The 25,206-nt window shown below is 40.1% G+C and overlaps 1 protein-coding gene across 14 annotated transcripts in view; it reads right to left on the reverse strand.

The window, feature by feature from the left end:
- Positions 1-24,554, reverse strand: part of nap1l1 (nucleosome assembly protein 1-like 1) — a 62,358-nt gene extending 37,804 nt beyond the window's left edge. For 12 of the 14 annotated variants that reach the window (XM_069904331.1, XM_069904329.1, XM_069904338.1 and 9 more), the window contains exons 1-2: positions 23,825-23,875; positions 7,677-7,708 (exon numbers count right to left, since the gene is read on the reverse strand). In XM_069904331.1, coding sequence (XP_069760432.1) covers positions 7,677-7,708; positions 23,825-23,860 — 68 coding nt within the window. In that variant the 5' untranslated portion in view covers positions 23,861-23,875. Of the gene's footprint in view, positions 1-7,676; positions 7,709-11,678; positions 11,897-23,824; positions 23,876-24,477 lie in introns of those variants that run through there. The other 2 variants (XM_069904333.1, XM_069904334.1) reach the window with 2 other exon arrangements.
- Between the last annotated feature and the right edge of the window lie 652 nt (positions 24,555-25,206).

The following is a 25,206-nucleotide window of genomic DNA, read 5'->3' on the forward strand; positions in this document are numbered from 1 at the left end:
AAATACGGAATCAGTGAAAGATAAGTTTATACTATGGGACGCAATGAAAGCGTTCATCAGAGGGCAAATAATAAGTTATGTAACCAAGATGAAGAAGGACTACAATCAGGAAACAGAGCAGTTGGAAAGGGAAATAGTAAATATAGAAAAAGAATTAGCAATGAAGGAAGACACAACTAAAAGAAGAGAATTGACAGATAAAAAAAAAATGAAATACTACAAACATATAAGGTGGAGAAGAACATAATGAAGACAAAACAGAAATATTATGAACTAGGTGAAAAAACGCACAAAATTTTAGCATGGCAGCTTAAGACAGAACAAACTAAGAGAATGGTATTGGCATCAAGGAAAAAAGACAAACAAATCATATATAATCCAACGGAGATTAATGAAAACTTCAGAGAATTCTATGAACAATTATATCAGACTGAAAACAAAGGGAAAGAAGATAAAATAGATGAATTTTTAACTAAAATTGAACTACCAAAATTACAAATAGAGGAACAAAATAAATTAACAGAACCATTTGAAATAGTAGAAATACAAGAGATAATAAAAAAACTACCAAATAATAAAACACCAGGAGAGGATGGATTCCCAATAGAATTCTATAAAACATTTAAAAATTATTAATTCCTCCCCTCCTGGAAGTAATCAACCAGATTGACAAAACACAAAGCTTACCAGATTCATGCAAAACAGCAATAATTACAGTAATACCAAAGACAGGGAAAGATCCACTCGCACCAGCGTCATATAGACCAATATCATTACTTAACACAGATTATAAGATAATAGCTAAACTATTAGCAAACAGATTAGCAGATTATGTACCAAAAATAGTAAATTTAGACCAAACTGGATTTATTAAAAAAAGACAAACAACAGACAATATCTGTAAATTTTTAACTTAATTCATGCAGTAGAAGGGAGTAAAGCGCCAACAGTAGCAGTTGCTTTCGACGCAGAGAAGGCCTTCGACAGAGTAGAATGGAATTATTTATTCAAAGTATTGCAAAAATTCAGTTTACCAGAGAAGTATATTAATTGGATTAAAGCATTATATAAGGGGCCATTGGCAAAAGTGACAGTAAATGGACATATATCAAAGCAATTTAACTTAAGCAGATCAACAAGGCAGGGATACCCACTATCACCCTTATTGTTCGCGTTAGCTATAGAACCACTAGCAGAATTGATAAGAACAGAAAATAAAATAAAAGGGATAAAAATAAAAGACAAGGAATATAAAATCAGTTTATTTGCAGATGACGTTATAGTATACTTAACGGAACCAGAATTATCAATAAAAGAATTACATAAGAAATTGAAGGAATATGGAGAAGTGTCGGGTTACAAGATTAACGCAAATAAAAGTGAAGCAATGCCAATGAATAATGCGGATTTCTCAAAATTTAAGAAAGAATCACCATTCAGATGGCAAATGCAAGCAATGCGATACCTAGGTATACAAATAAATAAAAACCTCGGCCATCTATATAAACTCAATTATTATCCACTAATGAAAAAATTACAGGACGACTTAGAGCATTGGAAAGACTTACCACTAACAGTAATAGGAAGGATAAACTGTATTAAAATGAACATTTTCCCAAGGATACAATACCTATTTCAGGCATTGCCAATATACTTGATGGAGAAATTCTTCAAGGAGTTAAAGAAAATAATAAGGAAATTTTTATGGAAAGGGGGGAAACCGAGGATAGCACTAGGTAAATTAACAGAATGGTATAAACAAGGAGGATTACAACTGCCAAACTTTAAAAATTATTATAGAGCCGCACAATTAAAGATACCTATCAGATTTTTATCAAACAAGGGAAAAGCCAGATTGGACTAGATTAGAACTAGATAAAATAGGGGAGAAGATACCTGAACATACATTATATAAATGGGATAAAAAATTGGTACAACGTAGGAATTCTCCAGTATTACATCATCTGCTCAATATTTGGAAGAAGATTCATGTAGAAAGGAATAAAACAAATTACCAATTACCAAAACTAATACTGACGCAAAATCAGTTAATCCCTTTTACAATAGATATCCTTTCCTTTAGAGAATGGGAGAAAAAAGGGATCAAAAGAATAGAAAATTGTTTTTCAGGAAATAAATTACTATCCTTTGAACAAATGAAGGATAAATATAATATAACTCAAGATACAGAGTTGGCATACTACCAACTGAGATCCTATTTAAAGGACAAATTAGGAAGCAGTCTGAGGTTACCAGAGAGAAATAATTTTGAATATGTGATTACAGATACAATGATAATCAAAAAATTTATAAGAAATATGTTTATGGATCAGCTCGATGAGTGATATCACAACAACCACTTTGTACTCAATGTTAGCAAATCTAAGGAGCTGATTGCGGACTTCAGGAGGGGGAAAATCAGGAGAACACAAACCAGCCCTCCTCAAGGGGCAAGCAGTGGAAAGTGTTAAGAACTTTAAATTCCTGGATGGAAGTCAAAAACAGGAAGGGAGCAATTAGGGTATTGGGATTTGCGGCAGTATTGGAAGATTTTCTCTAGGGCCTCCTTGTCGATGCAATCACAAAGAATACCCGCAAAGAGCTATACTTCGTGAGGAGTTTGAGATTTGGTATGTCACCTAAGACTTGCAAATTTCTAAAGGTGTAGTGCATTGTGACTGGTATGGGGGTGTCAATGTACAGGACTGGAAAAGTCTAGAGAGATATGAACTCAGCCAGCGCCATCATGGGCATAAATCTTTACTCCATCGAGGTCATCCAAAAGAGATGATGTCTTAAGAAAGCAGCTTCTATCCTTAAAGCCTTGACCTTTTCATCAGGAAGTAAGTAGAGGAGCCTGAAGACAAACACCCTGACACAAGGACAGCTTCTATCTCTCTACCATCAGATTCCTGAATGGACCAAGAACCACAGACACGACCTCCCTTTCTCTTCTTTTGCACGGATTTATTTGTAAATGTAATTTACAGCAATATTTATGCCTGCAATGCTGCTGTTCATCCAATAAATTCTGATTCTAATGAGAGCTAGGAGGGGGCAAAAGAAAGCCTTGGCAAGTAGGATTAAGGAGAACCTCAAGGCATTCTATGCATACATGAAGAACAGAAGTATGACAAGAGTGAAGGTGGCTTAAGGATAAAGGAGGCAACATGTACGATGAGGCAGAGGAAGTTTTTGCTTCAGTGTTCACCAAAGGGAGGATTAGTCAAGGTGACATTAGAATAGAACAGGTGCACGTGCTGGATCTTCTTCAAAACATTAGAATTGACAAGTCCCCAGGACCAGATGAGATATATTTCAGGTTACAGGAAGCGAGGAAAGAGAATGCTAGGGCTTTGCCAAGGACCTTTGCATCCTCCCTGGCCATAGGGGTGATACTGGAGGTTTGGAGAATGACAAATGTGGTCCCCTTATTTAAAAAAGGTAATAGGAGAATCCTGGGAATTATTTTAAATTTAGACACTCAGCACAGTGTCCGTGCCGCCTAAGTTACCTCAATTAACCTACACCCCCAGTACGTTTCGAACAGTTAGAAGAAACCGGAGCCTCCAGAAAAACCCACACAGACACTGAGAGAATGTACAAAATCCTTACAGACAGTGTGGGATTAGAATCCGGGTCCTTATCACTGGTGCTGTAAAGGTGTTGCACTAACCACTAGGCCAACCATGCTACTCCATGTCTTATGGGAGTAGTGGGCAAACTATTGGGGAAGATTAATAGGGACTTGGAGAAGTGTAATCTTCTCAGGTACAGTAAGCAAAGCTTTGTGAGAGGTACCCACACAAGACCAATTGTTTTTTTTGAGGCAGTAACAAAAGAAATTGATGAAGGCAGGGCAGTACATATGGTGTAATAGGGCATATAAAGATCCAATCAACATTCTAATTAGTTACACTGCAATTTAAAAAAAACTGGAACAATAAAAACTCAGTAATATACAACCTCAACTTACAATGGACAAAGGATCAACTGGGGCTTGACAAACATCCTCAAAGGAACATGAGACAATCGCCAAATACCGCATTGGGCAAAAAGGACGATGATGTATTGAGATTAGCCATTATCACTTCTACAAAATTCTTCTGCAAATTTAAGGTGCTATCAAATGCAAAGTTGGGCATTTGGCAAGGTTTCCCATGGTAAACTTGTTCAGAAAGTGATGAGATCCATGGAACTTTGGCTGTATGGATTAAGAAATGCTTGCCTGCAGAAAGCATAGAGTAGCAATGGATGGAATGTACTCTGCCTGGAGGTCAGTGACTAGTGGAGTTCTGAAGGGATCTATTCTGGGATCCCTGCTCTGCGATTTTAATAAATGACCTGGACGAAAAAGTAGAGGGATGGATCAGTGGGTTTGTGAATGACAGAAAGGTTGGAGGAGCTGTGTACAGTGTGAATCCTTAGAGTGAAGGATGAGAGGTGAATTAAAAGGTCTACAGCAAAGGTGGACAAGAGAATTTTTTTCCCCAAGAGCAAGAGTAGCAAGGACAAGATTACATCTGAACAAAGTAGTGGGGGCGGGGGGGAAGAACACTTTAATTTATTTTTCAAAAAGACATAGTGGTACCTGGAATTTGTTGCCTTGGGTAGTGGTGGAGGCTGGTACAATAGACATTTCAAAAAAACTCAGAGAGGCAACTGAATGAAAGAAAAATAGTGGATTATGCAGTAGGGAAGGTTTAGTTTTTGAGTAGGTTTATATTGGTTGGCACATCATGGGCCAAAGGACCTGTACTGTGCTGTAATGTTCTATACAAATTAAGCTCCAACTTGTAATTTTCCAGAATGCCGATTGTGCAGTGCTGACATTCATATGACATTCAGAGACAGAAGGCAAGTCAAGGAAATATTAGTTTGTAGAAGACATTCAAAACCAGTTAACATTTCTTGGCCCTGCTCCCAGTGAAACCAATAACAAAGAAAAAGGTTTGTTTAATTGTCAAAAATTATACCCATTTTTAATTTAAGCTTCTCGGATTTGCACTAACAGAGGAAAAAAAAACTAACACCTTAAGATACATGTAAATATTTCATGTGAAACTTTTGGTTCAACATTCAAAAATCATCGCACTTCGTCACTCTGAATGCTGTCAGTTATATACTGGAAATGGCAAAAATCAAAATGCTTGCAACAAATCACACTGCACCACCGAGAGGAGTCACAGGAAAAGGAGTCCAAATTTCAGTAGTTTTGATGATTCACAAGCATTTTTGTTTATACTTGTTTTCCAGCATCTTCATTTTATGCTTGGTGTAATAGGGCATCTAAAGATCCAATCAACATTCTAATTAGTTACACTGCAATTTTTAAAAAAACTGGAACAATAAAAACTCAGTAATATACAACCTCAACTTACAATGGACAAAGGATCAACTGGGAGCTTGACAAGCCTCCTCAAAGGAACATGAGACAATCGCCAAACACCGCATTGGGCAAAAAGGACGATGATATATTGAGATTAGCCATTATCACTTCTACAAAATTCTTCTGCAAATTTAAGGTGCTATCCATACAAAGTTGATATTCAATAACCAATGCTTTTTTTCTTGCACTAAATGCAACAGTGAATATTTATTGATCCTTTTATACATATTGTCTCATTTTCTGCCTTGGCATATTGTATTAATTTAATGGATACTATTATAGTAGGTGTATCTTGTGTACTGTTTGGCTGCAGCAAGTAGGAATTAAAGAGCATCTATATATTGTATTTGTTTAACAATAAATTTGCTACATTTAGATGACAAAATAACAGTTGATTTCCCTCTTCTGGAAACCTGACCTGGATTTCAATTCAGTCTGTCCCAATGTATAATCTACCTCAACTTTGAAGCCAATAATTCAACGGTAGCCACCTACTAGGGAGTCATTTCCTAGATTCAAGCATTCCCTCATCACCATCAGTTATTTCCTATAACCTGCTTTGAGGCCATCATTCTTTAATGTTAGAAGTAGTAAGGGTATCAGTCTTCATTATGTGACATTATCCCATTTTTCAGTTCATTTTATTGGTGTGGGACTGTCTCTTTAAGAGAACAGATTTAACAACCTGCGTGCTGGATTTGAAGTGACGGAAACTAGCAGCAAGTTTTGAAGACTGCACTCTAATAACCCACAAAAAGCGTTTTTAAAGTTGCAGGAGAAATACTGCATTCTACTCTACTGACCCACAAAAATGGTTTGAATTGCAGAAGGAAGGACTCATCTGAAAAGGACATTACTCTGAAGCACCTCAACCAGGGTGTTGTGGGTAAACAACAATGTCACCCCCAGTCTTTTTCACCTACTTTAGAACTGCTAACGTCACCCAAAGCCCCCGTCTCTCACCCGTCACCCAAAGCCCCCGTCTCTCACCCGTCACCCAAAGCCCCCGTCTCTCACCCGTCACCCAAAGCCCCCGTCTCTCACCCGTCACCCAAAGCCCCCGTCTCTCACCCGTCACCCAAAGCCCCCGTCTCTCACCCGTCACCCAAAGCCCCCGTCTCTCACCCGTCACCCAAAGCCCCCGTCTCTCACCCGTCACCCAAAGCCCCCGTCTCTCACCCGTCACCCAAAGCCCCCGTCTCTCACCCTTCACCCAAAGCCCCCGTCTCTCACCCTTCACCCAAAGCCCGCGTCTTTCCGAATTTATGAACTTTGAACTGCCTTTCAAGGATTGAGCCTTGAGCTGTAGTGGCTTACGGTATTCCACACACACCAATATATTCGCACATAGAGTTTAAGTTAGATAATTGTATATAAATTTAGTTAAGTTTGAGTAGGTGTTATATAATTGTTGATTAACAATTTTAAAATATTTTAAATAGAACACCAACTGAGGTACTTTTTTAAAAAAAATTAAATCGCTGCTGTCGTTTACATAACAATTATTTCATTGAAAAGTAATCGCACGCACTGAAACTACAGGATTACTGTAGAAGGCCAGATTTGATTGTGCCCCAACCATCACAGCCATTTTTAGTTTGAGGAGAAGGATTCTAGCCAGATTTTCCCCCAATTCCTACATTTTCTGTAGCCTTCTGTGGAATTACAAATTAGCATAATTTAATATCAAAGGCAGTCATTGATGCAACCTCTCCAGGATTCACGTGCTATGACATGCTTGAACTGAAACTACAAGTGACCCCAGAAAAATCAACTTACTGGAGAGTTCCATTTGACGATGCTCCACCACTTTATTCTTGATTTGAGAGGAGGCCCTTTACCAGAAATACTCCCACATTCTACACATATACTCAAAGCTGACCTCTTTTTTTGAAAATGGGCCTAAGGATTTTGGATACCCGAGCCAAGGGAAACAAACACCCCTGCAGTTAACCTGTCAAAATCTGAAAGAATATGCACACTGTCTGCAGCCCCCTCCCAGAATCAATGTGGAAATTTTTCAATGCACAGATTTTCTTGAGTATAGAGAAATATGCAATGTTCTCAGTGTGTCTCAGTTCTCTGCTAATTTAACTAAAAGTTGAGAAGGGTTTGTTTTATTAACAAGTTTTTAAAAAGTATTAAAATAGTGCCCAGTTTATGGCTCCTTGTGGACAATTCTCAATTCTGCATTTCAATTATATATCCATTAAATATTATAAAGATCATAAAATATTGAAAGTCACTTTACAGATTATTGGGTGATTTTAGTGATTCAGATACTTACTTGTCAATATCTGCCATCTTCAAAAGTAATACCTACGGAGAGAAAAAAAAAATCAATTTTGGTTCAAGATCATTAATTTCTACTCTCAATGTACAGATACTTCCCGAGTTGTGACCCATGCAAATTAAGTCCATCCGCCCATATGACTGAAAATTTATTTAAAAATATAAAGAAAAAATGCAAAATTTTTGTGGCTTATGTTGAATTTGACAACTATAACAGGGATACAGGCCATCTCAGAGCCAAAATGTGTGGACTTACCTTGTTAGTCAGCGTTAATAGGCTTGATTCCTGCACACATGTGCAAGTCTTCGGTTGGTGCATGTGCGAGAGTTAAGCCCTCTAATAATATTAAATTTGTGTCCTCAACTCTCACACATGCGCCAATACGCAAACCCACCGGGTATGGGCCAACTGAAGACTCACGCCTGCGCGCAGGAATCAAGATGGCCACGCCCTGCCTACGGACCCCGGGGTGCCATCAAGGTAAGTACACACATTTTGGCTCTTACGTGGCCTGTATCCCTATTATAGTTTGTCAAATACAACATAAGGCGCATAAATTTTATATTTTTTAATATATTTTTAACAAATGTATGCAATGCCGACATATGTCCATTCCAAGATACGACCGATCCTTCAGTCTAAATTATGGTCATAAGTCGGGGAGTACTTGTAGACCTGAATTTTTTTTCTCCCATGTTTAACGGGTAATCAAATATCAAAAATATGACCACTGAAAACAGATTTTTCTATAGCCTTCTTTGGAATTACAAATTAGCATAATTTCAACAAATTAATTGCCAATTTGAAAATTAAATCAAATATTCAGTGTGGAATTCTCAAGTGTTTGCTATTTTAGCTAAACCAACACAACTTGGAAAAGTTAAAACACAAAAAGCTGGAAAAACTCAGCAGGTCAAACAGCAACCTAGATGTCGCAAAGGTAAAAGTACATCACCAATGTTTTAGGCTTGGGCCCTTCATCAAAGAATGAGAGAAGGTCAGCAGGTGTCTGAACAAAAAGATGGAGGAGAAGGGGAAATTGGGGGGGGGGGGAAACGACAATGGCAGGAGATGATAGGTGGAGGCATCAGTGATCAGGGGAGGAGGAATGGCTGGGTGGGTAGAAGGGAAGGGAGAACTGAAAAGACTGGAAAGGGGGAGGGCAAAGAAAATCAATGTTAGTGTCGTCCAGACAGAAAATAAGGCATTGTTCCTCCAATCTGCGGGTGGTTATGGTGGGATAGTACACAAGGGTATGGACAGACACAAGTGTGGGAGCATGACTCAGAATTGAAATGGTTGGCGACTCCGTTGTGGCAGACGGAGCTGAGCAAAGTGATCTCCCAATCTGCGATCTGTCTCACTGATGTAGAGAAGGCCGCAAGGGGAGCACCCAATGCAGTAAATCAGTCCTGTGGATGTACAAGTGATGATTCACCTGAAAGGCCTGTTTGTGGCAGAAATCAATGTTAGTGCCATCTGGCTCGAGTGCCAGCTTTTGGCATTTTTGCGCTTTTGGTGATTTACTTCCAACTTTAAAATAAGATCCAGCTTTAAAGATCAACAATGCAATTTCTATGTGGCCACAGCAAGAATTCTGGTGCATTTGTATACAATAAACTCATACTCAAAACTGAAAGTTATCAATGGAATCTTATTTTTACATTTAGACCTACAGCACGATAACAGGCCTTTTCAGCCCACAAGTCCATGCCACCAAATTCACTGACACCTCCAAGTATGTTTTGAAGGGTGGGAGGAATACCAAAAGGTCTGAAATATTACATTGTAAAATATGCTAGTGTCAGATGCAATAACATACAAGTCTAAAAATAATTAACTGTTGCAGTTATTGTTTCCACATCCGCATTATAAATGTCTTCATACAATGCAAAAATTCTGATATTTTAAATTGCCCATTTCTAATTGGATACATGAAAAATGGTGCTCAAAGTGATTGAATGTAAATATACTAAAACTGTTCAGCAAATAAACAATAGTCACTTTGCATGTAACTAGTCTGAAACAACAACAAACGGAATCTGCCACATTATACCTTTGAAGGTAAATGGCCTTGAAGCTGAACTCAAGCCCCATGCTTCTCAGATTTCAGATTTATTGTCAGAGTATATAAATGACATCACATACAACCCTGAGATTCCTTTTTCCTGTGGGTACAGCAGAATTACCACTAATTGGTAGTGTAAAAAGTAAACTGTACACAGCATAAACATGTAACCAAAAGGATTGTTAACGAATATAAACAATTGACCCTGCAAAACAGAGAGAGCAAAGAAAAATCAATAAAGTGCAGAAGAATCCTTAACTGAGCCCCTGATTGAGTTTGTCGTTGAGGAGTCTGATGGTGGAGGGGGAGCAGCTGTTCCTGAACCTGGTGGTGCGAGTCTTGTGGCACCGAGACCTCTTTCCTCAGGGCAGCAAGAACAGAACGTGTGCTAAGTGTTGTGGGTCTTTGACAATTGCTGCTGCCAACAGCAGTGTTCCCTGTAGATGTACTCAATAGTGGGGAGGGTTTTGTCTGTGATGTCCTTGGATATTTCCACTACCTTTCAGAGGGCTTTACACTCTGGGGTATTGGTGTCCCCATACCAGACCATGATGCAGCCAGTCAGCACACTTTCTACCACCATCTGTAGAAATTTGCCAGGGTTTCTGGTATCATACCAAACCTCTGCAAACTCCTGAGGAAGTCGAGGCACTGACGTGCTTTGTTCACGATGCCATTGGTGTGTTGGGTTTGAGAAAGGTCCTCTGAGACAGTGACTCCCAAGCACTTAAATTTGCTCACCCTCTCCACCTCTGATCCCTCAAAGATCACTGGATTGTATACCTCTGGCTTTCCTGAAGTCAACAATCAGCTCCTTAGTGTTGGTGACATTAGATGCAAGGTTGTTGTTGGTGCACCATTCACGCAAGTTTTCAACCTCCATCCTATACGCTGACTCATCCCTTCCTTTATACAACCCACTATCGTGGTATCGTCGGCAAAATTGTAGATGGTGTTGTTGCCATACCGAGCTACACAGTCGTAGGTGTAAAGTGAGTTGAGGGCTAAGAACACAGCCCTGTTGTGCTCCAGTAATGATGGAGATTGTGGAGATGTTCTTACCAATCTTTAATGATTGTGGTCTAGAGGTGAGGAAATCCAGTGGGGTGTTAACTCCCAAGTCTTGGCATTTGCTGATCAGTTTTGAGGGAATAATGGCATTAATGCCAAACTGTAGTCAATACAGCATATATGCATCTTTGCTGTCCAGGTGTTTCAGGGCTTTGTGGAGAGCCTGTGAGATAGCATCCACTGTAGACCTGTTGCCACAATAGGTAAACTGGAATGGATCCATGTCACTGCTCAAACAGGACCTGATCTGCTTCATCATCAGCCTTTTAAAACACTTCACTATTGATGCAAGAGCTACTGGTCAATAGTTATTAAGGCATGTTACTGCACTCTTCTTGGGCACTAGTATGATTGAGGCCTGTTTGAAACAGGTGGGTACTATGCCCTGCTGGGGAGGAATATTGTAAATACCTTGATCAGTTGATCAGCACAGATCTTTAATACTCAGCCAGGTACTCCACCTGCCCAGATGCTTCCTCAGATTCACTCTCCAGAAGGAAGCATACGTCATTCTCAGATACGAACAGGGTGATATCATTAGGGGACGTGGGGTGCAGAGGGGTGGTTCTTCGCTGTTACGGTCATCAAATCACGTGTAGAGGGTGTTGAGTTCCTCCGGGAGAGCTTTGCTGTCAGCTACTTTATTGGATTTGGTTTTGCAACAGTTATGGCCCTGTCCTTGTTGTTTCCATTTTCATAATTTTGGAGAAATAAGTATTCAAGAACTTCATTACTGAAACTAACATTTCAAGTTTACCGTTTCCAGCCTTGCGTCAATCCATTCAACATTTCAACAACTAGACCTTCACTACTAAGACCAAAACTGTGCTGCAGACTCAAGTGGCTTCATTACTAACCTTGATAATGCATGCATCTCCATTTGTGTAGAAAAACAAAACTTTATAGCAGGTAATAGTTTTTTTTTAAAAAAGCAATGACCATGAGACCCCTAAACTTTATATCCTCATTCTCATTAAGCATGACATTTTGTGGTTGCAACTTTTTTGAAAAAGCCTTCAACTATAAATTCTCAAAATTGTAACTCTATTCAAAACTTTAAAAAATGTGAGCAAGTCCAATATTGAACTCAAGGTGGTGAAGGTTGGAATCCACTATCTCAAACTATGAGCTATTCTATTGATGATGCAACAATGCAATTGATTGGGAATTCATTCTAGATTCATGACAATAAATGGTGAAATACTCCAAAACAGAACAGTGCATGACTTGGGGTGCAGGTGGCAATTTTGCATTCACAGACCTCTGCTCAAACTATTAACAGGAGCTGCAGTTTAGGAGTTGATAGAGTAATATTGGCAAGTAACTCTAATATAATTCTGTAATTTTTGAAAAGATGAGAAAATTTCAAACCCAAACATCTGGAAAAGTGGTAACTTTCACTATATCCAAGTATATTCTTAGATCATGAATCTGATAAGAGCATTATTTTGGTAATTAGTAATTTGTTTTATTCCTTTCTACATGAATCTTCTTCCAAATATTGAGCAGATGATGTAATACTGGAGAATTCCTACGTTGCACCAATTTTTCATCTCACTTATATATGTTCAGGTATCTTCTCCCCCATTTTATCTAGTTCTAATCTAGTCCAATCTGGCTTTTCCCTTGTTTGATAAAAATCTGATAGGTATCTTAATTGTGCGGCTCTATAATAATTTTTAAAGTTTGGCAGTTGTAAGCCTCCTTGTTTATACCATTCTGTTAATTTATCTAGTGCTATCCTCGGTTTCCCCCCTTTCCATAAAAATTTCCTTATTATTTTCTTTAACTCCTTGAAGAATTTCTCCATCAAGTGTATTGGCAATGCCTGAAATAGGTATTGTATCCTTGGGAAAATGTTCATTTTAATACAGTTTATCCTTCCTATTACTGTTAGTGGTAAGTCTTTCCAATGCTCTAAGTCGTCCTGTAATTTTTTCATTAGTGGATAATAATTGAGTTTATATAGATGGCCGAGGTTTTTATTTATTTGTATACCTAGGTATCGTATTGCTTGCATTTGCCATCTGAATGGTGATTCTTTCTTAAATTTTGAGAAATCCGCATTATTCATTGGCATTGCCTCTCTTTTATTTGCGTTAATCTTGTACCCCGACACTTCTCCATATTCCTTCAATTTCTTATGTAATTCTTTTATTGATATTTCTGGTTCTGTTAAGTATACTATAACGTCATCTGCAAATAAACTGATTTTATATTCCTTGTCTTTTATTTTTATCCCTTTTATTTTATTTTCTGTTCTTATCAATTCTGCTAGTGGTTCTATAGCTAACGCGAACAATAAGGGTGATAGTGGGCATCCCTGCCTTGTTGATCTGCTTAAGTTAAATTGCTTTGATATATATCCATTTACTGTCACTTTTGCCAATGGCCCCTTATATAATACTTTAATCCAATTAATATACTTCTCTGGAAAACTGAATTTTTGTAATACTTTGAATAAATAATTCCATTCTACTCTTTCAAAGGCCTACTCTGCGTCTAAAGCAACTGCTACTGTTGGCGCTTTACTCCCTTCTACTGCATGAATTAAGTTAATAAATTTACAAATATTGTCTGCTGTTCGTCCTTTTTTAATAAATCCAGTTTGGTCTAAATTTACTATATTTGGTACATAGTCGGCTAATCTGTTTGCTAATAGTTTAGCTATTATCTTATAATCTGTGTTAAGTCAAGATATTGGTCTATATGACGCTGGTGCGAGTGGATCTTTCCCTGTCTTTGGTATTACTGTAATTATTGCTGTTTTGCATGAATCTGGTAAGCTTTGTGTTTTATCAATCTGGTTGATTACTTCCAGGAGTGGAGGAATTAATAAATCTTTAAATGTTTTATAGAATTCTATTGGGAATCCATCCTCTCCTGGTGTTTTATTATTTGGTAGTTTTTTTTTATTATCTCTTGTATATCTACCATTTCAAATGGGTCTGTTAATTAATTTTGTTCCTCTATTTGTACTTTTGGTAGTTCAATTTTAGTTAAAAATTCATCTATTTTGTCTTCTTTCCCTTCGTTTTCAGTTTGGTATAATTGTTCGTAGAATTCTCTGAAGTTTTCATTAATCTCCGTTGGATTATATGTGATTTGTTTGTCTTTTTTCCTTGATGCCAATACCATTCTCTTAGTTTGTTCTGTCTTAAGCTGCCATGCTAGAATTTTGTGTGTTTTTTCTCCTAGTTCATAATATATAACATAATATTTCTGTTTTGTCTTCATTATGTTCTTCTCCACCTTATATGTTTGTAGTGTTTCATATTTTTTTTTATCTGCCAATTCTCATCTTTTAGTTGTGCCTTCCTTCATTGCTAATTCTTTTTCTATATTTACTATTTCCGTTTCCAACTGCTCTGTTTCCTGATTGTAATCCTTGTTCATCTTGGTTACATAACTTATTATTTGCCCTCTGATGAACGCTTTCATTGCGTCCCATAATATAAACTTACCTTTCACTGATTCCGTATTTATTTCAAAGTACATTTTAATTTGTCTTTCAATGAATTCTCTAAAATCCTGCCTTTTAAGTAGCATGGAGTTTAATCTCCATCTATACATTCTTGGAGGGATGTCCTCTAACTCTATTGTCAATATCAAGGGTGAGTGGTCCGATAATATTCTAGCTTTATATTCTGTTTTTCTTACTCTGTCTTGCATACGAGCTGATAACAGGAATAGGTCTATTCTTGAGTATGTTTTATGTCTACCCGAATAATATAAATATTCCTTTTCCTTTGGGTGTTGTTTCCTCCATATATCCAAAAGTCGCATTTCTTGCATCGATTTAATTATAAATTTGGTTACTTTGTTCTTTCTGTTAATTTTTTTTCCCAGTTTTATCCATGTTTGAATCCAAATTAAGGTTGAAATCCCCTCCTATTAGTATGTTCCCTTGCGTATCAGCTATCTTCAAAAAAATATCTTGCATAAATTTTTGATCTTCTTCGTTAGGTGAATATACATTGAGTAGATTCCAAAACTCCGAATATATCTGACATTTTATCATTACATATCTCCCTGCTGGATCTATTATTTCCTCTTCTATTTTAATTGGTACATTTTTACTGATTAATATAGCTACTCCTCTAGCTTTTGAATTATATGACGCTGCTGTTACATGTCCTACCCAATCTCTCTTTAATTTCTTATGCTCCATTTCAGTTAAATGTGTTTCTTGGACGAATGCTATATCAATTTTTTCTTTTTTTCAGTAAATTTAGCAGTTTCTTCCTTTTGAATTGGTTATGTTTTCCGTTAATATTTAAAGTCATATAGTTCAACGTAGCCATTTCATACTTTATCTTCCCTTTCCGTTTCATCATCATCACCTTTCCTTCTTATCCATTTCTGCTTTCTTGTTTTGAACACTTCATAAGACAAAATTTCTAAAACATCAAACATTTCCCTTATTCTCCTATCTAAAATTTCTTTAAGCCCACTATCCCCTCCCCTTCCTGAGCTGCCTTTTATCCCTTGTCGGGCAACCACATCTCCCCTTTCCATTTGGATTTGCGAATTCACTCGCAAGCGCCAGCTGATTTTGCAGTGACCGTAACTCCTCCCCAACCAGCCCCCCACCGAAAAGATTTCAATTTTCATATATAACAAAGGTCACTCTCTTAATTCCCTCTCTTCCCTTTCATTCCCTTATTAATTCTTATCTATACTCTATATATTTTCCTTTAAATACGGATACACTCATGTACACACATATATACATACACACACACATATATATATATCTTTCTTTGGCTTGACTTCGCGGACGAAGATTTATGGAGGGGGTTAAAAAGTCCACGTCAGCTGCAGGCTCGTTTGTGGCTGGCCAGTCCGATGCGGGACAGGCAGACACGATTGCAGCGGTTGCAAGGGAAAATTGGTTGGTTGGGGTTGGGTGTTGGGTTTTTCCTCCTTTGCCTTTTGTCAGTGAGGTGGGCTCTGCGGTCTTCTTCAAAGGAGGCTGCTGCCCGCCAAACTGTGAGGCGCCAAGATGCACGGTTTGAGGCGTTATCAGCCCACTGGCGGTGGTCAATGTGGCAGGCACCAAGAGATTTCTTTAGGCAGTCCTTGTACCTTTTCTTTGGTGCACCTCTGTCACGGTGGCCAGTGGAGAGCTCGCCATATAATACGATCTTGGGAAGGCGATGGTCCTCCATTCTGGAGACGTGACCCATCCAGCGCAGCTGGATCTTCGGCAGCGTGGACTCGATGCTGTCGACCTCTGCCATCTCGAGTACCTCGACGTTAGGGGTGTGAGCGCTCCAATGGATGTTGAGGATGGAGCGGAGACAACGCTGGTGGAAGCGTTCTAGGAGCCGTAGGTGGTGCCGGTAGAGGACCCATGATTCGGAGCCGAACAGGAGTGTGGGTATGACAACGGCTCTGTATACGCTTATCTTTGTGAGGTTTTTCAGTTGGTTGTTTTTCCAGACTCTTTTGTGTAGTCTTCCAAAGGCGCTATTTGCCTTGGCGAGTCTGTTGTCTATCTCATTGTCGATCCTTGCATCTGATGAAATGGTGCAGCCGAGATAGGTAAGCTGGTTGACCGTTTTGAGTTTTGTGTGCCCGATGGAGATGTGGGGGGGCTGGTAGTCATGGTGGGGAGCTGGCTGATGGAGGACCTCAGTTTTCTTCAGGCTGACTTCCAGGCCAAACATTTTGGCAGTTTCCGCAAAGCAGGACGTCAAGCGCTGAAGAGCTGGCTCTGAATGGGCAACTAAAGCGGCATCATCTGCAAAGAGTAGTTCACGGACAAGTTTCTCTTGTGTCTTGGTGTGAGCTTGCAGGCGCCTCAGATTGAAGAGACTGCCATCCGTGCGGTACCGGATGTAAACAGCGTCTTCATTGTTGGGGTCTTTCATGGCTTGGTTCAGCATCATGCTGAAGAAGATTGAAAAGAGGGTTGGTGCGAGAACACAGCCTTGCTTCACGCCATTGTTAATGGAGAAGGGTTCAGAGAGCTCATTGCTGTATCTGACCCGACCTTGTTGGTTTTCGTGCAGTTGGATAATCATGTTGAGGAACTTTGGGGGACATCCGATGCGCTCTAGTATTTGCCAAAGCCCTTTCCTGCTCACGGTGTCGAAGGCTTTGGTGAGGTCAACAAAGGTGATGTAGAGTCCTTTGTTTTGTTCTCTGCACTTTTCTTGGAGCTGTCTGAGGGCAAAGACCATGTCAGTGGTTCCTCTGTTTGCGCGAAAGCCGCACTGTGATATATATATATATATATATATATATATATACACATACATATACACACATATACCCATATACACACATACATATAGTTCGTGGTCATTTTTACTCTTGTTACATGTCTTCATCTCTCTGCCTGTTTTGTAGTTGATCTCCAAATTTTCGTGCTTCCTCCGGATCCGAGAATAGTCTGTTTTGCTGCCCTGGAATAACTATTTTAATACCGCTGGGTACTTTAGCATAAATTTATATCCTTTTTTCCATAGGATCGTTTTTGCTGTATTAAACTCCTTTCTCTTCTTCAGGAGTTCAAAACTTGTGTCTGGATAGAAAAAAATTTTTTGACCTTTGTATTCCAGTGGCTTTTTGTCTTCTCTTATTTTCTGCATTGCTTTCTCCAATATATTTTCTCTTGTTGTATATCTTAAGAATTTTACTAAAATGGATCTTGGTTTTTGTTGTGGCTGTGGTTTCGGGGCTAATGTTCTATGTGCCCTTTCTATTTCCATTTCTTCCTGTAATTCTGCTCTTCCTAGGACCCTGGGGATCCAATCTTTTATAAATTCTCTCATATTCTTGTCTTCTTCATCTTCCTTAAGGCCCACTATCTTTATATTATTTCTTCTATTATAATTTTCCATTATATCTATCTTTGGAGCTAACAGCTCTTGTGTCTCTAACTTTTTTATTAGATTCTTCCAATTTTTTTTTACTTCCATTTCTACGGCTATTTCTCGTTCTTCCACCTTGTCCACTCTTTTTCCTATATCTGACATGACCATCTCTAATCTATTCATTTTTTCTTCTGCACTTTTAATTCTTCTTTTTATTTCACTAAATTCTTGTAATTGCCATTCTTTTACTGATTCCATATATTCTTTAAAAAAAATATATCCATTGTCTTGCCTTTCCCTTCTTCTTCCATTTCTCTATGTTCTTCTTCTTCTTCTGGGTTGGTCATCTGTTGTTTCCTTGTTTTCTTTTTACTCTCTTCTTTCTTGTTCTCTTTATTTTCTATGTTCCCTTCCTGTTGTTGTGTTGTAGCTGTCATTCTCAGCTGTGTAGATCGAGTCCTCAGCTGGTCCCCCCTCCCGTCATTGTTTCTTTTTCATGCGCATCGTGCATGCGCGACTCCTCGCGCATGCGCGGTTGCGCACTTTTACTTGGCTCTGCGAGCCATTTTTGTAGTCCCAAGCTCGGGACTTCAACTGACCTAAGGGAGCGGGCTTCTCTCTCCGCGCCGGGCCTCCTCGGACAGGTAAGGCTTTCACCTTCTTCTTCCGACGTTCTTTCTTCCTCTCTTCTTCCCATTGCTTTCGACTTTTCTTTCTTCGCTGCCATTTTCTTCCCTCCTTTACTTTCACTTTGTTTTAATTTTTATGCTTGTGCCTTTGTGTTTTGTGTATTTTTTAAAAACTTTTCCGGAGAGGGCTGGAGTTCCCTGACCGGCCACTACTCCATCACGTGACTCCTCCGCTCCAATGAATGTTGAGGATGGAGCGGAGACAACGCTGGTGGAAGCGTTCTAGAAGCCGTAGGTGATGCCGGTAGAGGACCCATGATTCGGAGCCGAACATGAGTGTGGGTATAACAACGGCTCTGTATACGCTTATCTTTGAGGTTTTTCAGTTGGCTGTTTTTCCAGAATCTTTTGTGTAGTCTTCCAAAGGCGCTATTTGCCTTAGCGAGTCTGTTGTCTATCTCGTTGTCGATCCTTGCATCTGATGAAATGGTGCAGCCGAGATAGGTAAACTGGTTGACCGTTTTGAGTTTTGTGTGCCCGATGGAGATGTGGGGGGGCTGGTAGTCATGGTGGGGAGCTGGCTGATGGATGACCTCAGTCTTCTTCAGGCTGACTCAATACACCACCTCCAAACTACTGATCCACCACAAAGCAACTCCTGCCCCACCTGTGCTGGACTGCAGGCCAAAACGTGTCCTCATCAGCACCTCAGAACCCAAAGAATTGGAATCAAGTAACTCGTGATCCCAAGGGATTGCATCAGAGGAGAATTGACAAAACGGAATTGCTGGAACATGAGATACTACCTCTGGGACAGGAAAAACAAAATACAGATTCCAGTATCAGTTTCCTTCATCATATACTAAATCAAGTTACAATTTTGTAACTGCATAAAGTAAAGCAGAAAATATTCTTACTTCACCTTCATGACATGCAGTTCAACCAATAGATATATTCCAAGTAAATCAAACTTCAATTAGCATTTCAAGATTTTTGACCTTTTTTCCTCACCAATTTTTCTCTTCCCATGACACTGGGTCTTTAATAGAATTTAAAATAATCCAAAATTTGCAAAATGGAACTACCTTGCACTGATTCAAAAGATTTTTGTAGATTTAAAATGCCAGCCTTGGATGACTTTACTAGGATATAAAATGACCCACTAACAATTTTTTAAAATCAACAACGAGTGCAAATAACAGCAATGTTTCTTTATATTATTGCAAAGACAAAAATATGACTGAAAATGCTTTCAATTTTAAAAATGCAGATCATAAAATGAACACCAGCAATACTATTTGTACCAATTTGACTCGTTAAGAACGATGAATGAATCCCAGGCAATTAATGTACAAATCTTGCTCTGGATTCTTTGTCATGATGAGACCTTCTTTTGCACTGCCAATGGATGGTCGTTCTGTCTCGCCCGCAGGAAAAAAATCTCAGGGTTGTATGTGATGTCATGTATGTACTCAGACAATCAATCTGAAATCTGAAACTTGCAGAATCATCAAGGATCCTAAAGGGTTTACGGGTTTAAAATTCTAGGCAGAGCACAAAAAAAATCAGTAGATGTAGTGAAAATATTGTTGAGAGCATTAACGGTTTAAAAAGTTAAAACTCCTTGCTGTCAGCAGAGCCAGTCAATCAGGAAAACACCCCCCCAAAAAAATCAAAGGATTAACTGATACTCATTCAGTTTCTTCACAAGACGACTGAGGAACCAAAAGCATTCACTCAAATTATTTTCTTTCTTACACTGAAAGTGTTGAAAAAACTTCAAATTGCACTAAATAAAATCTTATGTTGATAATTCAGAAATCAGCAGAGAGAAAAAATACTGATGATCTCAAATTAAATGTGGACCAGCCAGTTGCAAGGTTCTAGGCCCAATCCTGGCATATGACATGCTTGACTTTCTCAGCCAGTCAGCGAGAACAAGCTTTGGGACCTTTGGATTCAAATCCATACATCCCTCAAGGTCGCCACACAGGTTGATAGGATAGGAAAGGTCTATGGAATACTGGGATTCATTAATGGGGGACTGAATTCAGGAGTACAGAATTCATGTTACCACACTTGGAATATTGTGTTCAGTTCTGGTCACTTCATTACAGGAAGAATGTGGAAACTATGGAGAGGGTGCAAAGAAGATTTACCAGGATGTTGCCTGTATTTGGAAACAAGTCTTATGAGGCAAGGTTAGCAGAGCTGGGATTTTTCTCTTTGGAGTGTTGAGGGATGAGAGGTCGAAAGGATGATGAGAGGCATAGATCAGGTGCACAGCCTGCACTTGTTTCCCAGGGCAGGATCAGTAAATAACACCAGAGGTCATCTGCACAAAGTTAAGGGAGGGAAGTTTAAGGGAAACATGAGGGGTTCAGTGTTTTTTTTGAACAGAGAGTTGTGGGTGCCTGGAATGCCTTGCTGGGGATGGTGGTAGAGGCTGAAACATTGTGGGCATTTAAGAGTCATGGATAAAAGAAAAATAAGAGGGTTATGTGATAGGGAGGGTTTGGTACTTTTTTAAAGAAAGGAATATATGGGTTGGCACAACATCGAGGGCCAAAGAGCTTGTACTGTATTGTTCTACATAAGGCAGAGAGGATGAGGAAAAGTTTTACAAGGAGGTTGCCTGGATTTTGGAGGGAGGTGGGTGCTTTACTTGGAGGAAAGACTGATAGAAGTATACAAGAGGCATAAAGAGTAGATGGCCAGAGTCTGGGATGTCAAAAATTAGAGGACAAAGGTTTAAGGTGAGATGCAGGAGATTTAAAAGGGATCAAAGTAAATTTTTCACATAAAGTAGCTGGCATCTGAAATGAGCTGCCAGAGGATGTGGTAGAAACAAGAACAGTAACTATGAAGCACTGGAACAAATTATTAAATAAGCAAAGGAGAGAGGAATGAAATTAATGTAATCTGGGACCACCACTGTGAGCTACAGGGCTCATTTCTATACTGTACAACTAAACATTTTTTTTAATGCTAAGACATAACTGTCCGAATCCTCAAAAGCATTCAACAGTGTAAATTCATAGGACTCTGCTCCAGAAGATGACTCAATCATGGATACATTTTACAGCCAGTCAAAACTGCTTTCTTATATTCACCGAAGCAGGATCCAGTCCTGTAGGCGAGACAATTAGGTCATTTTCTAACCAAAGAAAATATCACAAAATTCATTGAAAAGACAACTTTATAGGAAATATAATTGAATTTTTTTTCTATCAAGCAGCATCCCTTTAATGCTTATATTACATGCCAATTAAAACAGTGTCAAAGGGCCATACAAGACCGAAACAAACTCACTGGCCCTGTGCTCATCATTGACCAAGCACATTAACCCCAGACTAACCTCATTTTATTCTCCCTGCATTCTCATTTCTCCCTTTCTTGGAATATCATACCATTCATCAATACACTTTGGGCAATTTACTGAGGCCAACTGGTTTATTAACTCTCACTTGGGTACGTGGGATTAAACCAAAACACTTGGGCAAAAATTATATGCACGTGGAAGAATGGGCAAAAAATTCCACATCGACAACACTCGAGGACAGGATGGAACACTAACAACAGGTTCATCTCTGATTCCACAGAAGTCTCTTGCTCTCAACCAAGGAATAGAAACCTCAAAGGGAAAGGCACTTTTGGAAAGATCTGACAAGGAGGACAAATACCTCAGAGCAACAACACCAAGAGTTCTGGGCCATAACAACACAAGGAGACAGTGTTAACTTTATTTACATAGCTATAGTCTTGAATAAATACTGTCTCTTACCGCTATGGAAAACCAAGATTCCATACGCATGCATGAGATGAACAGCTCATTTATTTGCTTTCAACTCTATTGGAGCCAGAACAGAATCCAAGATACCTGAACTACCTATTGTGAACTCAGGGCAATGGAATTCTTATCAACTAGCATTGACAAGTCAAATAGTTGGTTGCGCTAAACTCTCCAATTCAGACTTGCCAAAAGATCACCACTGTACATCACTGATGCAAATCCCAACAGCTAGATTTTGTCAAAAAAAACTTGGCAAAGAATTGATGCATCATCATATGCAGAAGTTTAAGCAGGGTTAAACCAAACTAATATTTCAAAATTGTTTTAGAGTACAAAACATTACAGCACAGAACCTTCAGCCCACAATATTGTACTGATCAATATAAACCCACTCAGAAAATTAAATATTCTCTATCTCATAACCCTCTATTTTTCTTTCATCCATGTGCCTGTCCAAGTCTTTTAAATGTCCCATTGAATCAGCCTCCACCATCCCTTGGGAATGCTTTCCAGGCACCGTGTAAATAAAAACTTACCCCTGATTACCCCTTAATCTTTCTTCCCCTCACTTTGTACCAACATTCTCTGATGTTTTATATTGTCATACCACGAAAAAGGCACTGACTGTCCACCCTATTTATGTAGATTATGAAAGTTTGAAAAAATGTTTTAAACACATGCAAAAATTTTTTTTTAAATTCCCATCTATTAAGTTAAATTAACCACAACTTTTAATAGAAAAACAACCCTATATCACAAATCTAAACAGAGGTTTCCTATGGTGGGAGAATCTAAGACAAGAGCGCACAACCTCAGGATCGAAGAGCGTCACTTAGAACAGATACAGAGAAATTTCTTCAGCCAGAGGGTGGTGGAATTTGTTGCCACATGTGGTTGTGGAGGCCAAGTCACTGGGTGTATTTAAGGCAAAGATTGATAGGTTCTTGATTAACCAGGGTATCAAAGGTTAGAGGGAGAAGACTGGGGAGTGGGGCTGAGTGGGAAAATGGATCAGTTCATGATTAAATGGCAGGGAAGACTCAATGGGCTGAATAGCCTATTTCTGCTCCTATGTCTTATGGTCTAAATGTTAAAATACTTCCATTTCAACAGTTTGTTGTATAGGGATGCAAAAGACCAAGTTAAAAAATGCTGGAGAAACTCAGCAGGTTAAAAAGTGTACTTTAATGAAGCAAAAATAAAAACACATAAGCAAGTTTCATGCTCAAACATTGGTTATGTATCTTTATTTCTGCTTTCTTAAGTACACTGTCTGACCCGCTGAGTTTCTCCAGCACTGTTTTTACTTCAACCCCAGTGTCTGCAGGCTTTCACGTTTTACTTATGCACAAGACCAAGATTGTCATGTTCCAGAGCATTTCTCATGGCAAGGTGCTACAAATAGATCAGATAAAACCACAGAACATTCCAGCACAGAAATAGACCCTTCAGCCCTTCTAGTTTGTCAAACTATTATTCTACTTCATCCCACCTAGTCCATAGCCCTGCATACATAGCAATGATACATAACCAACATTTCGGGCTTGAGCCCTTCATCAAGGGATGGAAAAAATATCTTGGTTATGTATCTTTACTATAGAAAGTACCCTGTATCACCACCCTGGAGTTTCTCCAGCGTTATGTTTCTACTGCAACCCCAGTGTCTGCAGGCTTCCGTGTTTTGCTTCGAACAATTCCCTGAAACTCAGTTCCTGAAGTCCGGACCACATCCTTGTAAATCTTCTCTGCACTCCTACCTTTCCTGGGGTTGGGTGGCCAGCACTGCACCCCATCCTCCACACTGAGCTCTTTATTGTCCTGTACTAGCACCCAAAATTGCCTTGGGGGGGGGGGAAGGCCCCGCCCCCTCCCTGGGAAGGGGAGAAGGCCCCGCCCCCTCCATCCAGGAGAGTGAGGATTGGAGCCGATGGCGGACCAACTGGGACGACAAGGTCCACGGTAGAACAAAGGGGGGGGGGGGGTGAGATGGAATCCCCTGGCCCGGCGGTGGTAGAGCCCGTGCATCCCTGTCAGAATCCCCCCGGGGTGGGTGGGGGGTGAGGGCTCCACTGGAAAGGGGAGGGGGATGGGTGGAGAGATAGTGACCTTCCCCTCCCCCCCCCCATAGGGCCCCGGAGGGTGTGCGCAGCGGCGACCCAAACCGGGGCCCGGGGCTCTCCCCATCCGGGGGGGCCGATCCCCCCCCCTCACCGACGCACACGTGCAGCGGGCGGGCGGGCCGGAGCGGAGCGGGGACCTGGGCCTATCCCCCCATCCCCACCCCCACCCCTCTCTCCTTCCCCTATCCCCCCTCCCCCCGGCACGATGCCCCGGAGCTGGGTAGGTCGTACCCCTCCGCCCCCTCCCCCTCTTCCTCTTCCCCCCCCCCACCCGCCCGCCCGCCACTTACCGGACGCGCGGCTCCTGCGGCGCGAGCTGCTCTCCGATGGCGCTAAAGGAAGAAGAGCGCGCCGATTGGCTGGATATAACAACAAGGGAAGGGAGGGGGGGCGGGGCGGGGGAGGCGCGCGCCGCCTTCCTCCCATTCCAGCCGCGCTCCTGCCGCCCCTTCGCCCGCTGCGCATGCGTGCCCTGCTCCTGCGGACCGCAGAGCCACACGCTCCGTCTCCTGGCTGCCGGCCCGCGCGTCGCTGAGCGTGCACGCGCACGTCCCCGCCTCCCGTTGGCGACCCAGGGCGACGCGCTGCTGTCAATCAACGAGCCTCTCATTCATAATTCCCGTGTTTAATTGCCATGTGTGTCTTCTCCAAAAGGAATTTCAAATGAAATTGGAAATGAGCCTCTCAAGAGTTTGATGCCTAGAATTGCACAATTCTTATTTGGGGGAAAAATGCACAAGCTATTTTGCACTTTTTTCATCAGGTCTATTTTGAGAAGGAAATTTGCTCATCATCTCGTCCCTCTTTTTGTCCAACAATGTCGGGGTGCGGTGGGATGGGGGGGTTCATGCAGGAAAGAAAGAAGATTTGTTTCTTCTCTCATGACATTTTTAATGCAGGGAATTAAAAATGCATTTGTTTAAACGAACTAGAAACAGATTCATTAACAATTTCAAAATGGAAATTTACACCTTAAGTACTTCTCAAAAGCAAGACGCCCTTACCTAATTGGACAAGGA

Source organism: Narcine bancroftii, chromosome 11 (assembly GCF_036971445.1).
Source record: "Narcine bancroftii isolate sNarBan1 chromosome 11, sNarBan1.hap1, whole genome shotgun sequence".
Lineage (NCBI taxonomy): Eukaryota > Metazoa > Chordata > Chondrichthyes > Torpediniformes > Narcinidae > Narcine > Narcine bancroftii.